We start from the raw sequence: 22,832 nt of genomic DNA, 5'->3' as shown, positions 1-22,832 counted from the left end.
ACGGCGGGAGACCTGGCGGGACCTGGGTTGATTTCTCCGGTACCAGGGGCTTTGGGGGCACTAGAGGATTATATTTCTTTATCATCTGACTTGTTTGATCATGTCAGATGAGAAAGAAATCAGTATTATTTGCCATTTTTTTTTTTATGTGTACGTCGGTATACGGTGGATACCGGCGATCACATTATCGGGGTCCAAAAAAAAACACCCCGATTCATAATCTTGGGGGTCTCAGCTACCTACCAGATATTTCGTCACTGGGTGGCGCTACAAGCTTTTTCCGGCCTGACGTCTCAAGACGTCGGAACAGAATAAGTACCCTGTTTTTCCGATGTCTTGAGATGTTAGGCCGTCGCGATGGGGTTAAAGTTCCAGATATACCCTTTTTTTTGCTAACAAAAACAAAAACATGGAAGTGCACAGTTTATACCCACCTGTCTGTTGCTGTTTTCACCGGCAGAAGTGGTCTGTGAATACATTGGCTTCATCAAAAGAGCGTGGTCTGTGAATACAGTGGCTTCATCAAAAGAGCGGAGGCTTTTTTTTTTTCATCACTCTGCTCTGTAGACAGGGTGGGACAGCTCATGTGATGCTGATAGGCAGCAGGCTGTCAAATTGGAGGAGTCGGTTGTCAATCAGCATGACAGTGCCAGTCCCGCCCCATCTACAGTGCAGAGCGGATGAGAAGCTGCCACTCTGTTGCTGTGACAACAGAAACCGTTGAATCACTGATAGGAGCGGTCTGTGAATAGGGTGCCAACGAAAAAACTACCTGCCTGTTAGTGCTTAGGCACATTTTTATTTATACCATGTAAGGCCTCCTTCACATGTCCAAAAACGTTCTTGTTTTGCATGGCTGTGTTGAAGGTGCATATGGCCTGTGTGCCGTCCCTGTGACATCCTGATAGTATACGGACAGCATGAACTTCTACACTTACCTGTCCCTGCAGTCTTCGGCACTGCTGCTGCTTTCAGGTCCGCAGTGCAGTGAATATGCAATGAGAGGGACACAGATGTAAGTGACAGCAACACCAAAGACCGCGGCGCAGGAGACAGGTAAGTATAGAAAAGCATATTTCAAAGACGTGTTTTCTCCAGTATGTGTCACACGGATCACATCAGTGCTACCGGAGAAAAACTGACATGTCATTGTGTAGAGCACATGGACACGTGAGATTTTCTCGCATTGCGTTCGTCCGATTTATACGCTCATGTGAGCGCACCCTTATCGTGCACATGACCAGGAGTAGCGCACTGAGCCTAAGCCTGGCCTGAGTCACTGCTGATGACGTTGGACATTGAATGGCATGTTAACAAGGCCCTTTGGGTGCGCTAAGGGTGAAAGACACGTTAAGGGAAATAACGGCCTTGCGACTTGTCCCTGCACTCATTAGCATATCATTAAGGATCTTTATAAATATGTTTACTTTAGGTATGTTAGTATAGCCTGGGACAGTTAGGCAGGGATTAGCAATATGCATCCAGAACTCCTCGTAGTCCTGGGTGCATACTGGTCCTGACAGGTTCCTTTTAAGTACATCGAGCAAGCGGTTTCCAAACAAAGACACATGAAGAATGAGGTCACTTAACAGTTTCAACTCTGAAGCGCTTAAAGAGAACCAACCACCAGGATTTTTCGATATGAGGTAAAGGCAGTACAATACAGCCAGTAGGATACTGATTTCAGACACACCTGTTGTAGAAAGATCTGATGCTTGGTTGATGAAATATCTTTAGTCAAAGTTGCAGAAATGCACTACTTTGTCAGGTGCAATGGGGGCGGATGTGTGTGTGTCAGGTCCTCCTGGATTGCCCTCTTCCGTGTGCAGTTTTTTTTTTTTTTTACATTACACGCGCATGCTCCTGCTGCTCGTAGTCTTCACTAAAATAATGCCAGAGATTGAACTACGTGCATGTACGGACTCCGCTGCCAATTTACTGAACACAGAATTACTCTGGCAATGCACACACGCCGCCAACGGCAGCATGATATTCAAATAAAGAAAAGGGTGCAAGCTAGTGATGTCGGTTGCGAATGATCCAACACAAAGATCCAGCTCCCTGCAGTGACTGATAGGAGCCGGATCACCAGTGTGAGCCAATAAAATCTCTAAACGGCTCTTTTCACCGCTGAAACCTCGCCCACCCGTGGCTAAACTCCGCCTACTCAACAATCTAATTGGTCGCGTGTAAGTGGGCTTTGGCAGCATCACTATAATCTTTATGTGTTGACCTGGGGTGAACACATTTAATAAGGAGCCAAGAACGAGCTGAAAGATCCGGCTCTTTTTGGTGAGCGGAGCCATGGGAACTAGTGATGTGTCGGTTGTGAACGATCCGACACAAAGATCCGGCTCCCTGCTGTGAACGACAGGAGCCGGATCACTAGTGTGAGCCATTAAAATATCTAAAACAGCTCTTTTAGCCGTCAAAACCACGCCCACCCACGGCTAAACTCCGCCTACTCAGCAATCTAATTGGCCGCTTGTAAGTGGGCGGGGCTTAGCTTTGGCAGAGTTACTGTAATCTTTAACTATGTGTTCACCTAGGGTGAACACATTTAATAAGGAGCCGAGAACGAGCTGAAAGATCCGGCTCTTTTTTTGGTGAACGGAGCGCCAGAGGAACCGGATCACCAAAAAGAGCCAGACTGCCCATCACTAGTGCAAGCCAGGAGGAATGTACAAGGACCTGACCCACAAAGGCCTGCCCCGTTGCACCCGTCAAAGTGTAGTGTATTTCTGCAACTGTGAAATATCAGCAATCAACTAAGTTTCCGATCTCTCTACGACAAGCATGCCTACATTTAGCATCCTAGTGCCTGTATGGCACCGCCTTTACCTTATATCACAAAATCCTGGTAGTTGGATTGACATAACTACTACATCGCATTGTCAATTTGATATTGCTGCACCTTTTGTTCATTTTTTGCTGGAACCAGTTTGGAAAAAGATGGAAGTGTATATACCCTTACAGCTTTATGACAATGCTGTCATGTTTGCTTGTCTGAAAATATGACAGACACTTCTGTTCCCTGTATGGATACAAAGGTTGTCAGAGGTATTTCAAAACAAACATGTACTTTGCATGTTTCAACTCCTGGTGAATTAGTCTCCATTCAAAACATTTTCGTGTTTTATCTCATGCTCGATTCTGAGTTCAGTCTGATTTACTTACGGTAAGTGAATGGGTCAGGTTTTCACCTACTAATGCTAAGAAGCTGGGGAAATGGGAAACTGCTCTATGTGAGCAGCAGCTAACAAATGGTAGCAAGACCCAGGAAAAATTGAAGACGCACAGCTGCAGGGAGGCCATTTTGCTGTAAACACTATAGCCCTCTGCATATAAATGCAGCCCTCTCCAGGTACATAGTGAGATATCTGTAGACATATCTTACTACTATAGGGAGATATTCAATACTATAGTTTTTTGCCATTTTTTGGGGGGGGGGGGTTAGTATACATATGTATGAATACACATACATACACAAAGTACAGGCACACAGCTTGGTAGTGGGGTGGCCGTTATATATCCCTACTACAAGGGTTGGGGGTTATATCACTAACAGGGGATATACATCACCATAGGGCTGTTTATATGTACATCTCACTACTAAAGGAACAGTAAATATATATCCTACATATACTGTATGCGCGTTCACACTTCATTACTATAGGGGTGTGTGGACTGGATATATACCTAACACAGATGAGTAATAGCTACTACAGGGGTGTATATTATATACCAAGGACCCCGGTTTCGCTTGTTGTGCGCCTCTACGTGTGAAGTCTTTTACACGCGGTTCTAATTTGTGCCTTGCACAAATGGCGGGAATCTCCCGCTGACAGGATGCCGGAGCTGTGGCAGCACCGTGTACCGGCTCCTACCGCAGGGGCGAGAAATAACGCCCCCTACAGGAGTACGTGATATACCGGCTCCTACAGAATAAATACCGGGCCTATATACGGTAGATAATATGCCGGGATACCCTGTCCCATAGATCGCAGTGTACATAGCTGCGCGGTCAGACATGGCGGCTCCCGCTCTCCTGCACATGTGGGTGGCCCTTAAAAGGGCCTTTGTGTTATCAGTCGCCTTCCTTCTCGTGCTCGAGACTCAGTACTCCTGGGATTGCTGGGACGCCTTCTTCCCGCCTTTTCCCGCTGAGGGCGCGGAGCTGCCGCTCTTCTTGGGCAGCAGCACGGCCTGGATGTTGGGCAGGACGCCTCCCTGGGCGATGGTGACGCGGCCCAGCAGCCGGTTCAGCTCTTCGTCGTTGCGCACGGCCAGCTGCAGGTGGCGCGGGATGATGCGGGTCTTCTTATTGTCCCGGGCAGCGTTTCCCGCCAGCTCCAGGATCTCCGCGGTCAGGTATTCCAGCACTGCCGCCAAGTAGACGGGAGCGCCGGCACCAACCCGCTCAGCATAGTGACCCTTGCGGAGGAGCCTGTGAACACGACCCACGGGAAACTGGAGACCGGCACGAGATGAGCGAGTCTTCGCCTTGGCCCGGGTCTTGCCGCCACCTTGCTTTCCGCGTCCTGACATACTGCTAATCTGGAAATCGTCCTCCTTCAAAGAAAATCGCCTGAAAAGTAAGTGTGCTGAGCCGCCGCCTCCTCTTTTATACCGTACCCGGCGCCTGTGATTGGTTGCTTTTCAAGCCAGCCAATGAATCTCATTAATTTAAAAAGCACCAATCAGCTGATGATTAACACGGTCACGTGATTGCCAGCCTGAGGTGCTGCTGAGGCGAATCAGATTAAGCATCTGGTAGCTCCGCCCCTTTACGGGCCATGTGACGTGTGGACGGTGGACGCGTTGGCTCATGGCGCACACACCGGGGCGTGTTCTTGCCTGTGGTCCTGCACATTATGTCACATTCCTTTCTCCTTCATTCCCCGCCTGTGTATCTTTATAGACTGACTCTTTATTGTATGTGACGGCTACAAAGCAGGAGAGACGTCTCCACAGACAGCTATAGCAACGAGGAGCGCGAAACTACAGAGGGTACGTTCTGCAGGTCACATGACCTACGTAGGCCACGCCTTAGGGGTCATGTGACCACTCACATGATGGAGGTGCGGCATCGTGACGTCAGAGGTGAAAGGAGTCTGTGAGGCCGAAACGCAGAGAGACAGAGGGGCAGGATGAGGCCGGGGTGACCGCGGAGGTGAGAGGGGCGGCCCGGGAATGGGGTGACCCCAGCTGGGCGTGTTACCCCGGGTGTACGGGCAGCAGAGGCCTGATAGACGGTGGGGGACGGGTGTAATGTACGTGTGTGTCTATGTATACATATATACACTCAGCATTGATGTGTCCACACTATAAAGGAAAGGTCAAATAACTGATATGCGAATGATGGGAACCCCATATCCAAAACCTCCAGATGTATTCAGTCTGGAGTGTGATTGCCACCTGCAGAGATGCACATACCTCATTCACTGATATTATTCCTGGTCTTCTTATGTGCTGAAAGCATTAAGGTCAGGAAATCATCAAGATCCGCTGCTGGCAGCTTCCTGTGTGATTGCCACTAATGACGATCCTGATGTGATCGATGAGACAAGTCCAGAGACCCTCGGGCCGTGGTAGCACTTTTATGCCACGCAGGCTGCTCACAGCAATACGGACAACACGCGGCCTTGCGTCTCGTTGAATGGCAGCTCCTGAGATTATGGGGTGGATGGCATAATGTAAGGTATCCCAGGTACAGTACCAGCTCCGCATTACATTTGAGAAATGGCTGTACCATAAATCAAAGTGTCTCATGTCATCAACCAATCTTTAAAGGGAACCTGTCAGCAGAAATTTTGCAATAAACCTAAAAGATTCCCCCTCTGCAGCTCCTGGGCTGCATTCTAGCAAGGTTCCTGTTGCTATTGTGCCACCTTTGAGATCAAAATAAATACTTTATAAAGTCTTACCTTTTTGTATTATAATCTTTTTTTTATCACGGGGGCGGGCTGTCTTGCGTCCGTTAGTCACCCTCCTGCCGCTTTACGCCGTCCCCCATCGCTCATTTCCATAACTGAGTACGCCACCCATTGCTCCGAGGTCTCGCGCATGCGCCGTGCCGCTCTCTCGGGACTGAGCATTGTGCTCAGGAGGCAGCGTGAAAAGCGCGGGCACGAGATTATGGGCGGGTACTTGCTGATGACAATCACAGCGCCGCCCATAATCTCACGCCTGCACAACACGTCACCAGCGGTCACACTGTACACAGTGCACGGTCCCGCGAGAGAGGCACGGCGCATGCGCGAGACCTCGGGAGCACTGGACGGCGTCCTCAGTTATGGAAATGAGCGATGGGGGACGATGTAAAGCAGCAGGAGGGCGACTAACGGACGCAAGAGAGCCCGCCCCTGTGTACATAAAAAAAATATTAGCATACAAAAAGTAAGACTTTATAAAGTATTTATTTTGGTCTCAAAGGGGGCACAATAACAACAGGAACCTTGCTAGAATGCAGCCCAGGAGCTGCAGAGGGGAATCTTTTAGGTTTATTGCAAAATTTTTGCTGACAGGTTCCCTTTAACACAACAGCAGGAGGCCACGAGCGTGCTACCTTGACCTTCAGCGCCTCCAGAATTGCCTCTCATCAAGCATATCTGACACGTCACCGGTGGCAATTGCACAGGAAGCTGCCAGCAGCGGATCTTGATGATTTCCTGGCCCAAGTGTATTCATCGTGTCAGAGTGCTCCTCTGATGACCATTAATAACCTCAATGATGGCAGCCAAGGCTGTAAGTGCCGGGATTTCTGTACATGGCACTTATGCTCGATATTGAATAAAGATGTGTTGGACACTTTATTTCCATTTTTTTTTTCATCATTTGCATATTGGTAACATGTACCCGTCCTGTGATTTCCACAATTCCACTACTTTTCCTTTGTAGTGTTTAAATTTCAATGTTGTAGTTTGCGTATAATATGTGTGTGTGTGTGTGTGTGTGTGTGTGTGTGTGTGTATGTGTATATATATATATATATATATATATATATATATATATATATATATATATATATATATATATATATATATATATATATATATATATATATATATATAGTGTATATATATATATAGCCTTATTCTGTCTGTCTTGCTCCAAAATTGTGTCCTTACGGTGACACAAAGCTGATTGGCCGCTGGGCTCGCCATGACCCCGCCTCCCCGCACGGATTGGCCGCTCGCCCAGGCTGCGCCCCCCCCCCCACAGATTGGCCTCTCGCCCCGGCACCCTGCAGGCATTGGCAACTCGGCCACGCCCCGCCCCCCTCACGCAATGCACGCTAGCTCTGGCCCGCCCCCCACGCATTCCCCGAACCGTCACGGAGCCACGACTCACAGGTGAGTACTGTACCCCTGGGAGCCCACATCAGCGTACGCCGCCAAACCAGCCGACACATACCCTTGCATTGCTGGGGCTGGCCGGCGTATGCTGGTGTGGGCTCCCGTGCGAGCGGGGGACGAGATATGCTGGTAACCATGGTAGCATAGTTACCAGCGCATCAAGGTCCTGCAGCGGCGGGACATACACACACACATACACACGCACACACACACACATCAGATCACACTCACTCTCACACACACCTCACACACACATCACATCGCATCCACACACAACATCCTGGGATATCGCTTGCTTCTCGGCGGCGATGCTGTGAGCTTCCAGGACCTGCCTGAGGATCACATGGCCAGAAGCATGTGGTATCTCCGGATGTTGTGAGTGTGAGCGCGTATGTGCAATATCGTCAATGTGTGTGTGTGTGAGTGTATGCGATCGGGTGTGTGTGAGTGTATGCGATCGTGTGAGTGTATGCGATCGGGTGTGTGTGTGAGTGTATGCGATCGGATCTGTGAGTGTCGGCAGAGGAGCACGGCGTGCTGGAGGAGGCTGGGAGCAGAGAGGCTGATCCTGGGGAAGGCTGGGATGGGGAGGCTGAGAGAAGAGAGGCTGATGCTGGGGGAGGCTGAGACTGGGGTAGGCTGGGAGGAGAGAGGCTGATGCTGGGAGGAGAGAGGCTGATGCTGGGGACCGAAAAGGCTGATGCTGGGGGAGGCTGAGGCTGGGGTAGGCTGGGAGGAGAGAGGCTGATGCTGGGGTAGGCTGGGAGGAGAGAGGCTGATGCTGGGAGGAGAGAGGCTGATGCTGGGAGGAGAGAGGCTGATGCTGGGAGGAGAGAGGCTGATGCTGGGAGGAGAGAGGCTGATGCTGGGAGGAGAGAGGCTGATGCTGGGAGGAGAGAGGCTGATGCTGGGAGGAGAGAGGCTGAGGCTGGGGGAGGCTGAGGCTGGGGGAGGCTGAGGCTGGGGGAGGCTGAGGCTGGGGGAGGCTGAGGCTGGGGGAGGCTGAGGCTGGGGACAGAAAAGGCTGATGCTGGGAGGAGAGAGGCTGATGCTGGGATGAGAGAGGCTGAGGCTGGGGTAGGCTGGGAGGAGAGAGGCTGATGCTGGGAGGAGAGAGGCTGATGCTAGGGACAGAAAAGGCTGATGCTGGGAGGAGAGAGGCTGATGCTGGGGACAGAAAAGGCTGATGCTGGGGAGGAGAGAGGCTGATGCTGGGAGGAGAGAGGCTGATGCTGGGAGGAGAGAGGCTGATGCTGGGAGGAGAGAGGCTGATGCTGGGAGGAGAGAGGCTGATGCTGGGAGGAGAGAGGCTGATGCTGGGAGGAGAGAGGCTGATGCTGGGAGGAGAGAGGCTGATGCTGGGAGGAGAGAGGCTGATGCTGGGAGGAGAGAGGCTGATGCTGGGAGGAGAGAGGCTGATGCTGGGAGGAGAGAGGCTGATGCTGGGAGGAGAGAGGCTGATGCTAGGGACAGAGAGGCTGATGCTGGGGACAGAGAGGCTGATGCTGGGGACAGAGAGGCTGATGCTGGGAGGAGAGAGGCTGATGCTGCGGGTAGAGAGGCTGATGCTGCGGGCAGAGAGGCTGATGCTGGTGCAGCATGGGGGATGGAGCACGATGGGGGGTGCGCAGAATGGGGGATGGAGCACGTTTGGGAGTGCGCAGCATGGCGGATGGAGCACGTTTGGGAGTGCGCAGCATGGCGGATGGAGCACGTTTGGGAGTGCGCAGCATGGCGGATGGAGCACATTTGGGAGTGCGCAGCATGGCGGATGGAGCACGATGGGGAGTGCGCTGCATGGGGGATGGAGCACGATGGGGAGTGTGGAGCATGGCGGATGGAGCACGTTTGGGAGTGCGCAGCATGGCGGATGGAGCACGTTTGGGAGTGCGCAGCATGGCGGATGGTTTACTCAAGAAGTAGGAGGGCACCAAATCCTGGGATCACCCCTGGCACTGAAAGCTAATATTAATTATCAGCATGGCGGATGGAGCACGTTTGGGAGTGCGCAGCATGGGAGATGGAGCACGATGGGGGTGCACAGCATAGGGGATGGAGCACGATGGGGTGTGCGCTGCATGGGGGATGGAGCACGATGGGAAGTGCACACCTCCCCCCAACACACACACGCGCGCACGCGCGCACTGCACAACACACCACACACACTGGGAACCACAAACAACTGCCCTACACAGACACCCACACACACAGACAACGCTGCACACACACAACACCCAACACACAAACACCGCGGCACACACAAATATACGCACATACCGCACAACACACACATTGCACAAAACATACCTCCCCCCAAAACACACCACACACACACAAACCGCGCAACACACACACACAACGCTACAGACACACAGCGCTCCACAAACAACGCAACACACATACAACACCGCTCTCACCCCCCGTCACACCCAGACAACACCCAGAACATGTACAGCCCCTACACAAACACTTGGTAACTACACACAACAACACATATATATATATATATATATATATATATATATATATATATATATATATATATATATATATATATATATATATATATATATATATATATATATATATAATATAAAAACAAAAATCATACATGAACTACACAATATGTAAATTCTAGAATACCCGATGCGTAGAATCGGGCCACCTTCTAGTATATATATATATATATGTATGTATGTATGTATGTATATGTATGTATGTATATATATATATATATATATATATATATATATATATATATATATATATATATATATATATATATGCAGCCCAGCACAGTACAGTACAGAGTTTTGTAATTTTACTGTTGGATTTAGGTGCTTGCATTCTCATCAGGTCCGTGATGTGTGCACATATCATAAGGGTGCGAGCACATGGTGTGTTTTATGCACCATTGCAGGTGTCAAGTATTCCCTGGCAAAGCTGCTTCAGGAATACACCATTGTTTTTTTTGTTTGTTTGTTTTTTTTACAACGGTAGCTTCCCTGTTGTTTTTGCCTTTTTTCATCTTTCTCCCTCAGCATTTTTTACTCTTCTTTAAGGCCTCGGTTCCACTTACGCGTAGCTTCTCATACGAGAGCATCGGATATGATAATGACCCTTTGGTCCCGCTCTGCTGTGAGCATGAGCGATCGGATCAGAGCTGCAGAGAGGGAGCACTTTCTCCCTCTCCTCCGCTGCCTGTCTCTGCATATATCGGACTGATGACATCCGAGTGCAGTGCGATGTTTCACACACTCCCATAGACTTGTATGGGTGCGTGTGAGCCAAGACTCGCTGCCAAACGCAGCATGCTGCAATTCATTTCTCATGCCGATGTAGCATGAGAAATCAATCGCAGATGGACACTGCTTCATAGTTTTGCACTGGTGCGAGTGCAATCTGAGGTTTAATTGAATTGCACTTATCTGTGCAAAACACAAGTGGAACCAAGGTCAAAGTATATTGTGCGGGCAGCTTCCGAACCCTGATGGTATAAGACAGAAGACGCGCACAGTGGCGATTTGACATTGCTGTGCACTATGCAGATAACAAGGGGTCACCTGCAGGGTAACACAACTGTGACAAGCAAGTAGTAAAGACATACAACCTTTTCCAGGTTTTTGCTCATTCCCTGTTCCAGGTGAGAGATCCCGCGGGTCACAGCAGCATAGCACAACGTTGGCCACACGAGCTGTACCTGAATCTTCCAGAGAAACAGCACTTTCTTTGTCGCTCCATTGGGAGACCCAGACAATTGGGTGTATAGCTTCTGCCTCCGGAGGCCACACAAAGTGTAACCCCTCCCCTCTGCCTATACACCCTCCCGTGCATCACGGGCTCCTCAGTTTTATGCTTTGTGTGGAAGGAGGCACACATCCACTCATGCATTCCCATTTTAGTCAGCAGCAGCTGCTGATTTTATCGGTTGGAAGAAAAGTGGGCCCCCACAGGGCCCCCGGCATGCTCCCTTCTCACCCCACTAAGTCGGCGGTGCTGTTAAGGTTGAAGTACCCATTGCGGGTACAGAGGCTGGAGCCACATGCCGTTTTCCTTCACCATCCCTTAGAGGCTCTGGGAGAAGTGGGATCCTAACCGGTCATCCATTCACTGGGACCGGGCTCCCTCCGCAGCCCCTGTGCGAATCTGCCGGACAGGAGTCTATGTATCCTCAGGGACAGGGCCCTGCATCTAAAGGTACTCTGTGTCCCCATGGGGACGGTGCATGGAGCGCTTGTTTCACAGACGCTGCAGCAGCTGCTGGTTTGTGAAGACCGGGACTTCCGCGCCGACCGCGCCTGTTTGTCGGCCGCGGTATTAAATTTAGTCCCTGGCTTCATTGCGGCCTAGTACCATAACTCCCGCCCCCGGGCCTGCCAGTCAGGGGTAAGGGCGGGCTGGTCGACCTGACATCGGCAGTGAGGGCTGGAGCATACTTTAGGTTTCCTCCCCCCCCCTCACTGATCACTGTGGGGCCCCAGATTCCCGCACTTTACTAGTCGCCGCCCACGGCTCCCTTCTCCCCTGAGAGCTCCGGCAGCCATTTTTACACACATTCTGCCGGTGGAGGATTTCAGGAACGAGCTCTGCAGCTCTGGGAGACCTAAGGCAGGGAATCTGGTGGACACACACTGCTTTGGGCGGTCGGTTAGCCACACCGGTCACCCGGTGCTGGTCCCCCTAGGGTGCCGGAGTATATATATATATATATTTGTATATATTTTCTCTGTTCGGCCGGGTTGTTTTGCTTTTGGCTATATACCCTCAGTGATCACTCTCCTAGGAGACAACAGCATGTCGTCCACAAGGAGCAAGGGCGCTAAGGCAAAGGATTTTTTTTTTTGCAACCTGTACCTCTTGTGGGGCTATGTTACCTGCGGGTTCCACCTACCCTCACTGTGAGCAATGCTCGACCCCTGTTGCACTTGCTCAGCCGGAGCCTCGGTCACTAGTGGGCCCCTCGGCTCAGGCAGACCCTCCTGCTTCCCCTGTCCAGGCGGCAGGGACAGAGTTTGCAGTTTTTGCTGAGAAACTCTGAGTCACTCTCACAATCCATGGCTCAGTCTATGGACAAATGGTCTGCCAAGCTACTAGAAGCCTTGCAGTCCAGACCGGTCCTTACACAGGCCCCGGGCACTGTCTGATCATCGCCTCCAGGCCCCTCTCGGTCTGCGCCGCAGCGTGCTCCCGGGGTGGCCCCTAGGTCTCACGTGGAGGACTCCGGCACGGACCACAGTCCCAGACCGGCTAAGCGGGCTCACTGGGAATCTTCCCCGACTTCCTCACGCTGCTCGGGGTCTCAGCTTGAGGACTCTCTGGAGGATGAGGCGGACGTCGCAACTCAGGGCTCTGACCCTGACGTTGCTCTCAATCTTGATACACCTGAAGGGGACGCCATAGTAAATGACCTTATAGCGTCCATCAACCAGGTGCTAGATCTTTCTCCCCCAACTCCACCTATAGAGGAGTCGGCTTCGCAGCAGGAGACATACCAGTTTAGGTTTCCCAAACGTACACGGAGTGCGTTTTTCGATCACTCTAACTTCAGAGATGCTGTCCAGAAGCACAGAGCATTTCCGGACAAGCGCTTTACTAAGCGCCTTAATGACACACGTTACCCCTTCCCCTCTGACGTAGTTAAGGGTTGGGCTCAATGTCCCAAGGTGGATCCTCCAGTCTCTAGACTGGCGGCTAGATCTGTAGTATCAGTTGCAGATGGCTCATCGCTCAAGGATGCCACTGACAGGCAGATAGAGCTCCTGGTGAAATCCATCTATGAAACCACGGGCGCGTCTTTTGCCCCGGCCTTTGCAGCCGTGTGGGCACTCCAAGCTATCTCAGCTTGTCTGTCTGAGATTAATGCGGTCACACGTACCTCTGCTCCGCAAGTTGCGTCTTTGACTTCTCAGGCGTCGGCTTTTTTCGTCCTACGCCATGAACGCCGTCCTGGACTCTACTAGCCGTACAGCGGTAGCATCCGCTAATTCGGTGGCAGTCCGCAGGGCCATGTGGCTACGCGAATGGAAGGCAGACTCTGCTTCCAAGAAGTTCTTAACCGGTTTGCCGTTTTCTGGCGACCGATTGTTTGGCGAACGATTGGATGAAATTATTAAGGAAACCAAGGGAAAGGACTCGGCCTTACCCCAGTCCAAACCGAAGAGACCTCAGTAACGGAAAATACAACTGAGGTTTCGGTCCTTTCGGCCCTCAGCCAAGTCCCAATCCTCCTCGTCCAACAGGCCAGAGAAGGGCCAGAGGAACTCTTATGCGTGGCGGTCTAAGTCACGCCCCCAAAAAACCGCCGGAGGCAATGCCTCCAAGGCGGCATCCTCATGACTTTCGGCCTCCCCGAACCGCATCCTCGGTCGGTGGCAGGCTCTCCCGCTTTTGCGACGCCTGGTGGCCACATGTCCAAGACCGATGGGTGAGAGACATTCTGTCTCACGGTTACAGGATAGAGTTCAGCTCTCGTCCTCCGACTCGTTTCTTCAGAACATCTCCGCCCCCATCTCGGGCCGGAGCACTTTTTCAGGCTGTGGGCGTTCTGAAGTCAGAAGGAGTGGTGATTCCCGTTCCCCCTCAGGAACATGGTCACGGCTTCTACTCCAACTTGTTCGTGGTGCTAAAGAAAGACGGATCATTCCGTCCCGTTCTGGACCTCAAACTGCTCAACAGGCATGTGAGCACCAGAAGGTTTCGGATGGAATCTCTCCGCTCGGTCATCGCTTCGATGTCACAAGGAGACTTCCTAGCATCGATCGACATCAAGGATGCTTATCTCCATGTGCCGATCGCACCCGAGCATCAACGCTTCCTGCGTTTCGCCATCGGGGACGAACACCTCCAGTTCGTGGCACTGCCTTTCGGCCTGGCGACAGCCCCACGGGTCTTCACAAGGTCTTGGCATCCGTTGTGGCGATCCTACACTCTCAGGGCCACTCGGTGATCCCTTACTTAGACGATCTCCTAGTCAGGGCTCCCTCCCGGGTGGCGTGTCAAGACAGCCTGACTGTCGCTCTGGAGACTCTCCAGCAGTTCGGGTGGATCATCAACTTCCCAAAGTCCAAGTTGACACCGACCCAATCACTGACTTACCTCGGGATGGAGTTTCATACTCACTCAGCGGTAGTCAAGCTACCGCTGGACAAACAGCTTTCGCTGCAGACAGGGGTGCAATCTCTTCTTCGGGGTCAGTCACACCCCTTGAGGCGCCTCATGCACTTCCTGGGGAAGATGGTGGCAGCAATGGAGGCAGTGCCCTTCGCGCAGTTCCAGCTGCGCCCACTCCAATGGGACATTCTCCGCAAATGGGACAGGAGGTCGACGTCCCTCGACAGGAACGTCTCTCTTTCCCTTACAGCCAAAACCTCTCTTCAGTGGTGGCTTCTTCCCACTTCTCTATCGCAGGGAAAATCCTTCCTGCCCCCATCCTGGGCTGTGGTCACGACGGACGCGAGCCTGTCAGGGTGGGGAGCGGTTTTTCTCCACCACAGGGCTCAGGGAACCTGGACTCCGATAGAGTCTTCCCTTCAGATCAATGTTCTGGAGATAAGGGCAGTGTATCTAGCCCTAAAGGCGTTCCATCGGTGGCTGGAGGGCAGGCAGATCCGCATACAGTCGGACAACGCCACGGCGGTCGCGTACATCAACCATCAGGGCGGCACGCGCAGCCGTCAAGCCTTCCAGGAACTCCGGCGGATTCTGCTGTGGGCGGAGGCCACAGCCTCCACCATCTCCGCAGTTCACATCCCGGGCGTAGAAAACTGGGAAGCAGACTTTCTCAGTCGTCAGGGCATGGATGCGGGGGAATGGTCTCTTCACCCAGACGTGTTTCGAGAGATCTGTCGCCGCTGGGGAACGCCGGACGTCGATCTCATGGCGTCACGGCACAACAACAAGGTCCCGGCCTTCATGGCACGGTCTCAAGATCACAGAGCTCTGGCGGCGGACGCGTTAGTTCAGGATTGGTCGCAGTTTCGACTCCCTTATGTGCTTCCTCCTCTGGCGATGTTGCCCAGAGTGTTACGCAAGATCAGATCCGACTGTTGTCGCGCCATTCTCGTCGCTCCAGATTGGCCGAGGCGGTCGTGGTACCCGGATCTGTGGCATCTCACGGTGGGTCAGCCGTGGGCGCTTCCAGACCGCACAGACCTGCTGTCACAAGGGCCGTTTTTCCATCTGAATTCTGCGGCCCTCAACCTGACTGTGTGGCCATTGAGTCCTGGCTCCTAGCGTCGTCGGGTTTATTTCAGGATGTCATTGCCACTATGAGACAGGCCAGGAAACCAACGTCCGCCAAGATCTATTACAGGTCGTGGCGGATCTTCTTGTCCTGGTGCTCTGATAAGGGTTTTACTCCCTGGCCTTTTGCCTTACCCACTTTTCTTTCATTCCTTCAATCCGGAATGGACAAGGGTTTGTCACTCGGCTCTCTCAAGGGACAAGTATCGGCGCTCTCAGTATTTTTTCAAAAGTGCCTGGCAAGGCTTCCGCAGGTCCGCACGTTCCTGCAGGGAGTTTGCCACATAGTTCCACCCTACAAGCGTCCGCTGGAACCCTGGGACCTTAACAGGGTGTTAAGGGCTACGGCTCAGCAGGTGTGTCAGGCAGCTACCTGGTCTAGTCTGCACACCTTCACAAAACACTATCAAGTGCATACCTATGCTTCGGCAGATGCCAGTCTAGGTAGGCGAGTCCTTCAGGCGGCGGTTGCCCACCTGTAGGAAGGGGTCGTTTTTCGGCTCTCTGTTATTGAGGTATTCTTTTACCCACCCAGGGACTGCTTTTGGACGTCCCAATTGTCTGGGTCTCCCAATGGAGCAACAAAGAAGAAGGGAATTTTGTTTACTTAACGTAAATTCCTTTTCTTCTAGCTCCTATTGGGAGACCCAGCACCCGCCCCTGTTTCATTCGGGCTGTTTGTTCTTTTGTGTACACATGTTGTTCATGTTGAATTGTTCTTTTGGTTCATGGTTTTCAGTTCTCCGAACATCCTTCGGATTGAAATTACCTTAGACCAATTTATAAGTTTCCTCCTTCCTGCTTTTGCACCAAAACTGAGGAGCCCGTGATGCACGGGAGGGTGTATAGGCAGAGGGGAGGGGTTACACTTTTTAAAGTGTAATACTTTGTGTGGCCTCCGGAGGCAGAAGCTATACACCCAATTGTCTGGGTCTCCCAATAGGAGCTAGAAGAAAAGGAATTTACGGTAAGTAAACAAAATTCCCTTCTTTCCTGCTAAATTAACCCCTTAGTGACGGAGCTAATTTTCACCTTAATGACCAGACCAAATTTTGCAATTCTGACCAGTGTCACTTTATGAGGTTATAACTCTAGAACGCTTCAACGGATCCCGGTGATTCTGAGATTGTTTTTTCGTCACATATTGGACTTCGTGTTAGTACCAAATTTAGGACAATATTTTTTGCGTTTATTTATGAAAAAAATTGAATATTGGCAAAAATTTTGAAAATTTTGCAATTTTCAACTTTTGAATTTTTATACCGTTAAACCAGAGATTTCTGTGACACAAAATAGTTAATAAATAACATTTCCCACTTATCTACTTTACATCAGACCAATTTTGGAAACAAAATTTTTTTTTGTTAGGAAGTTAGAGGGGTTCAAAGTTTATCAGCGATTTCTCATTTTTACATCAAAATTTACAAAACCATTTTTTTAGGGACCACATCACATTTGAAGTGACTTTGAGAGGCCTAGATGATAGAAAATACCCAAAAGTGACACCATTCTAAAAACTGCACCCCCCAAAGTACTCAAAACCACGTTCAAGAAGTTTATTAACCCTTCAGGTGCTTCACATGAACAAAAGCAATGTGGAATGAAAAAAAAGCAAAAATTAAATTTTACCTAAAAATGTTGCTCTAACCCAAATTTATTCACTTTTAGAAGAAATAACACAACAAAATGGACCCCAAAACTTGTTCCCCACTTTCTTATGAACGCGCCAATACCCCACATGTGATCAGAAACCTCTGTTTGGACAAATGGGAGGGCTCGGAACAGAAGGAGCAATATTTGAATTTTGGAAAGCAAATTTGGCTGAAATAGATTGCGGGCACCATGTTGCATTTACAGGTCCGCTAAGGTACCTAAACAGAAGAAATCCCTCACAAGTGACACCATTTTGGAAACTAGACCCCTCAAGGATTCTATCTAGGGGTATAGTGAGCATTTTAGATCCACAGGTACTTCACAGATTTTGTTAACGTTACGTTGTCATATTGAAAATTTTAATAATTTTCTCAAAAATGTTGCTTTAGCATCAATTTTCTCACTTTTTCAAGAGGTAATTCCAAAAATTTGACCTCAAGGTTTGTTAACCACTTTTTTATGAGCGCGGTGATACCTCACATGTGGTCTGAAACCTTTGTTTGGACAAATGGGAGGGCTTGGAACGAAAGGAGCAATATTTGAATTTTGGAAAGGAAATTTGGCTGAAAAAGATTGCGGGCACCATGTCACATTTGGAGGACCCCTAAGGTACCTAAACAGCAGAAACCCCGCACAAGTGACCCCATTTTGGAAACTAGGCCCCTCAAGGAATTTATCTAGATGTTTGGTGAGTACCCTGAACCCCCAGGTGCTTCACAGAATTTTATAACGTTGAGCCATGAAAAAAAAAAAATAAAATTTTACCACAAAATTGTTATTTCAACCAGGTAGCTTTTTTTTTTACAAGAGTAAAAGGAAAATATTCAGCATAACATTTATTGTGCAATTTCTCCTGAGTTTGGCGATACCTTATATGTGGTGGAAATCAACTGTTTGGGTGCACAGCAGGGCTCGGAAGGGAAGGAGTGCCATTTGACTGCAAAATTGGCTGGAATCAATAGCGGACGCCAGGTTGCATTTGGAGAGCCCCTGAGGTGCCTAAACAGTGGCTGTCCCCCACAAGTGACTCCATTCTGGAAACAAGACACCTCAAGGCTTTTATCTAGGTGTATAGTGAGCAGTTTGAATCCACGAATACTTCACAGATTTTGATAAGCTTAGGTTGCCATATTGAAAATTTTCATTTTTTTCACAAAAATGTTGCTTCAGCATCAAATTTCTCACTTTTTCAAGAGACAACAACAAACCGTGGACCCAACAGGTTGTTATCCAATGTCTTATGAGCACAGGGATACCCCACATGTGGCCAAAAACCTCTGTTTGGATAAATGGGAGGGCTTGGAATGGAAGGAGCACCATTTGAATTCTGGAAAAGTTGAGATAAATTGCGCGCACCATGTCACATTTGCAGGGCCCCTTGGGTACCTATACATTCGAAACCCCCCACAAGTGACTCCATTTTGGAAACTGGATTTTATTCAGGAGTATAGTAGCATTTTGAATCCACAGGTACTTCACAAAAATGTTGCTGTAGCAACAAATGTCTCACTTTTAGGCTATGTGGCCATGATCCAGCGACACGGCGTCTAGTACACAGTGTCAGCCTCCTGCAGAGATGTGAGTGTTGTCCACGGGAGAACGCAGCTGCCCATGCCCACGATTTGGGTTCAGGCCGCTGTGGAGCTCTATGCTACCTGCAGAGAACACTCATCTCCGCAGCATAAATTGACATGCTGAGGCTCGGGAAGCTGCGCCACAGGTCGGTTTATGCTGCGGAGAAGAGAAGTACATTGGGCAAGCACATTGGGCATGGGATTTCTAAAAATCCTTCCACTGTGCTTCTACTGCACAATGCAGCGTTATGGACGCAGGGAAAACACTCTGCGCCCAAAACGCTGCAAATCCCGATTGTGGGCGCACAGCCTAAAATGCTACAATGGATGAATGGATAGATGTCAAACAAATATAACGTCCCACCCCCTGCATATTCTAAGCTGGCGCCCTTTAGTGCCTTTCATGTGGCACTAAAGGGTGCCTAGCCTTGTATTTAGCCCCCCAAAAAATTAATTAAAATAAACGACGTGGGGTCCCCCCTATTTTTGATAGCCAGCTAGGGTAAAGCAGACAGCTGTAGCCTGCAAACCACAGCTGACAGCTTCACCTTGGCTGGTGATCAATTTGGAGGGCTCCCCAGGCGTTTTTTTAAAAAAAAAACAAAACGTGGGGTCCCCCCAAATTAGATCACCAGCCAAGGTGAAGCAGACAGCTGGGGTCTGGTATTCTCAGGGTGGGAAGAGCCATGGTTATTGGACTCTTCCCAGCCTAAAAATAGCAGGCCGCAGCCGCCCCAGAAGTGGCGCATCCATTAGATGCGCCAATCCTGGCGCTTCGCTCCAGCTCATCCCGCGCCCTGGTGCGGTGGCAGACGGGGTAATATATGGGGTTGATACCAGCTGTAATGTCACCTGGCATCAAGCCCTGGGGTTAGTGATGTCACGGCATCTGAACAGATACCCGACATCACTAACCCAGTCAAGAAATAGAAAAAAATAAAGACAAAAAAAAAATTTATTTGAAAAAAAACTCCCCGAAACATTCCTCTTTTACCAATTTATTGTAAATAAATACATTTCGGTCGCTGTAATCCATTTTTGAGGTCCCACGCCGTCTCTGGATCTTCTAGAATATGGGGGGCACGTTCAGGGAACGTATCCCCCATTTTCTGGAAGAGCAAGCTCTCCATGAGCAGTGTGGGTGCAGTAATCTGAGAATACTGCACTCACACTGCCCCGGTCCAACCTAGGGCAGAGTGACCTGCAGTAACCTCATTCCAGAATATGAGGGGCACGCTCACAGAACGTACCCCCCATTTTCTGGAACAGCAGCCTCTCCATGTGAGGAGTGTGGCTGCAGATCACTGCACTCACCCTCCCCCGGTCCACAGTGGAGCCTGTGCATCAGCGACGTCAGCAGGATCCCTGCTTGCAGGGATCCAGCTGACAGCCGCTGTCTGCGCATGCGCCGCCAGCATTCAAGAGAAGGAGGCGGCGTGATCGCGGGGCCGGAGCACCAGCAGACAGGTAACGTATGACCGGGGGCTGGGGGGGGGTGACGGAGGGTGACGGGGGGACCTGGGGACAACTTTCTGCCGCATGTGACGTGTCACATGCGGCAGAAAGAGTAGGATGAATGCGGCCGCCATTTTCCACGCTCCGGAGGGGGGAGGGGGGAGGCGGCTCTGGAGAACCGGAGGGGGCTCCGGGGACCAGAGAGCTCCGGTGTACCGGAGGAGGGGTCAGGGGGAGGACATTTCCCTCCGATCTGAAATGTTTGATCATTTCAGATCGGAGGGAAATGAATGCAGAGGCGGCGGCGGCGGGAGTTTTCAGCGCGCGTCGGCGCCATCTTGGATTTTCCGGAGGGGGGGTAGGGGTGGTGGGGGGACTCTCCGGTACCGGGGGCTTTGGGGGCACTAGAGGATTATATTTATTTCTCATCTGACATGTTTGATCACGTCAGATGAGAAATAAATCAATTTTACCGGCCATTTTTTTTTTTTTAATGTTGTCGCCGGTATACGGTGTATACCGGCGATCGCATTAACGGGGTCCAAAAAAAACACCCCGATTCATAATCTGGGGGGTCTCAGCTACCTCCGGTAGCTGAAACCCCCGAGATTTTTCGTCACTGGGGGGCGCTACAAGCTTTTTCCGGCCTGACGTCTCAAGACGTCGGAACAGAATAAGTACCCTGTTTTTCCGACGTCTTGAGACGTTAGGCCGTCGCTATGGGGTTAAACTGTTTGCCCTGCCCTTTATTAATGCGACCAAATAGTGTAAAAGAAACATGCCTTGTCCAGACCAGTACCACTGCTGGTTATTCAGTGCTTTAATTCCTACCTGTATACTGGGATCAATATCTAGCGGGGCGTCATGTGGGCGCTGCAGCCAATCGCAGGCCACTGATGATCAGTGCAACTAGATTGTGGGCAATTTTTCTGTGTTTCTTCAACCTCCCATTGTTTTGAACAGGAGATCTGCTTTGCCGTTCACGCGTTGGCAGATTTTGACATTGTGCATTTGAAAATAGATCAAATAAGGGACATGTGGCTAATTGTAGCATTTTCTTTGCGGAAATCACAGTGGACAAAGCACGGCAATCTGTGGCACAAATCCGAGGAATGGCCTTAGATTATTGTGTATGATTTCACAGCAAATTTCTCAGACTTTATTTTTTTTTTTTTTTATTTATTCTGTTATTACAATTTCTTTTATAATGGAAAAAAAAGTGTTACATTTTTTTAATGTATATTTAAAAACGATCACATGGATCCAAAGTCCATGCATTGTGATCAGTCACCGGACTGGCAACGGACATCTGAAAGCCCTAACACTTTATACAATGAAGCCTTGGCTCTCTCTGAGCACTCTGATCCAGTTAGAGGCTCTAATCCACTGCTTTCCCTGTTACTGCGGTCAGAGATGGACCGCAGTGCACAGAAAAAGCAGGCTATTTTTATTTTTCTACTTTTTGTACCCAACAGGGAACTTCTAGCGCAGCAGGTTGGATGCTCGTCAGCCCCATCAGGAATGACCAGCGCTGGTCCCTTACACTCAGTCGCTCCACTCTATATCTGGGATAAAAGCCCCCAGTTCTGCTGATCGGTGCAGGTTGAGCCATCAGCGATCAGCAAGTTATTGCCCATCCTGTGAATAAGTAATAACGTGTTTCCATCAGACAACCCCTTTAATGTCCAAATAGAGCATTAGTAAGGTTTAACTGTTCTGTGTTTTTCTTAAGTGTCCTGTTATTTCAGGTGTCAAAGAAAACTCATTGTGGATCCAGAGGAAGATGGACACTTACTTCCAAGCAGCAGTTGTGGATTTGGATAAACTGCTTGATGACTTTGAGCAGAATACAGGTGAGGCTTGTCATCTGATGATTTACCCTACTGGGTCAGGAATATATCTTGGTGAACAATATAGGAGCGTTTTGTCTTTCATTAGTCTACATCAGGGGTGCACATCATTTTTGGTTCAAATGGCCATATTGTCAGATAGATCCAAACTCCATGGGCTGCACTGTCATCAAAGTGTTAATTTCTGACACATTTACTTCATACTGCAAGAATGTGCCATAAATATCTAATAGGTGCTGAGTCCACTTATATGGCTCCCACCTATCAGGAAGGTAGAGGGACCCTTCTGTGCGTTGTAGCCAGATTCTGAAAAAGTTGAGTTTCCCGTGTCTCCCATAAACTATAATGACTATAACAGCATGGCCACATCACCTCACCTACTCCTGGCTGGCCCAGAAGTGACCACACAGCACAGCATTCGGAGTCTGCTCTAGGACACTGAAAATACACTAAGTAGACATTATACAGATGGTGAGTAGTGAACCACCTCTTTAGCCATTAGTGGCCACATCGCTGTAAAACTCATAGGGAAGACTTTTGTCAAATACATTGTGTAGTACATTCTGCCTCTGAGCAGTGCTACTACGGTTCCCTCATCCCCATCAGGTGACCCCTGAGATCCGTGACCTCTGAGATCCAGGGATGTCACGTCAGCTTTAAGTTGCCGACCCCAGTCTTCCTGAGTGACTGGGCTGTGGGTG

The 22,832-nt window shown here is 49.9% G+C and overlaps 2 protein-coding genes across 3 annotated transcripts in view; one reads left to right on the top strand and one right to left on the bottom strand.

The window, feature by feature from the left end:
• Nucleotides 1-2,902: 2,902 nt before the first annotated feature.
• LOC142301047 (histone H2AX-like) lies at nt 2,903-4,571 on the bottom strand. Its single transcript, XM_075342069.1, has one exon. The coding sequence runs from the start codon at nt 4,546-4,548 to the stop codon at nt 4,117-4,119; it is 432 nt and encodes a 143-aa protein (XP_075198184.1). The 5' UTR covers nt 4,549-4,571; the 3' UTR covers nt 2,903-4,116.
• A 517-nt stretch (nt 4,572-5,088) lies between these two features.
• ZFYVE16 (zinc finger FYVE-type containing 16) overlaps nt 5,089-22,832 on the top strand; it is a 172,660-nt gene continuing 154,916 nt past the window's right edge. For both annotated transcript variants that reach the window (XM_075325150.1, XM_075325149.1), the window contains exons 1-2: nt 5,089-5,173; nt 22,030-22,134. In XM_075325150.1, the coding sequence (XP_075181265.1) occupies nt 22,065-22,134 (70 nt within the window). In that variant the 5' untranslated portion in view covers nt 5,089-5,173; nt 22,030-22,064. The remainder of the gene's footprint in view (nt 5,174-22,029; nt 22,135-22,832) is intronic.

This window comes from Anomaloglossus baeobatrachus, chromosome 1 (genome assembly GCF_048569485.1).
Source record: "Anomaloglossus baeobatrachus isolate aAnoBae1 chromosome 1, aAnoBae1.hap1, whole genome shotgun sequence".
In the NCBI taxonomy this organism is placed as follows: domain Eukaryota; kingdom Metazoa; phylum Chordata; class Amphibia; order Anura; family Aromobatidae; genus Anomaloglossus; species Anomaloglossus baeobatrachus.
Note: the sequence above shows the minus strand (reverse complement) of the source record. Positions and strands in the feature narration are given on the sequence as shown.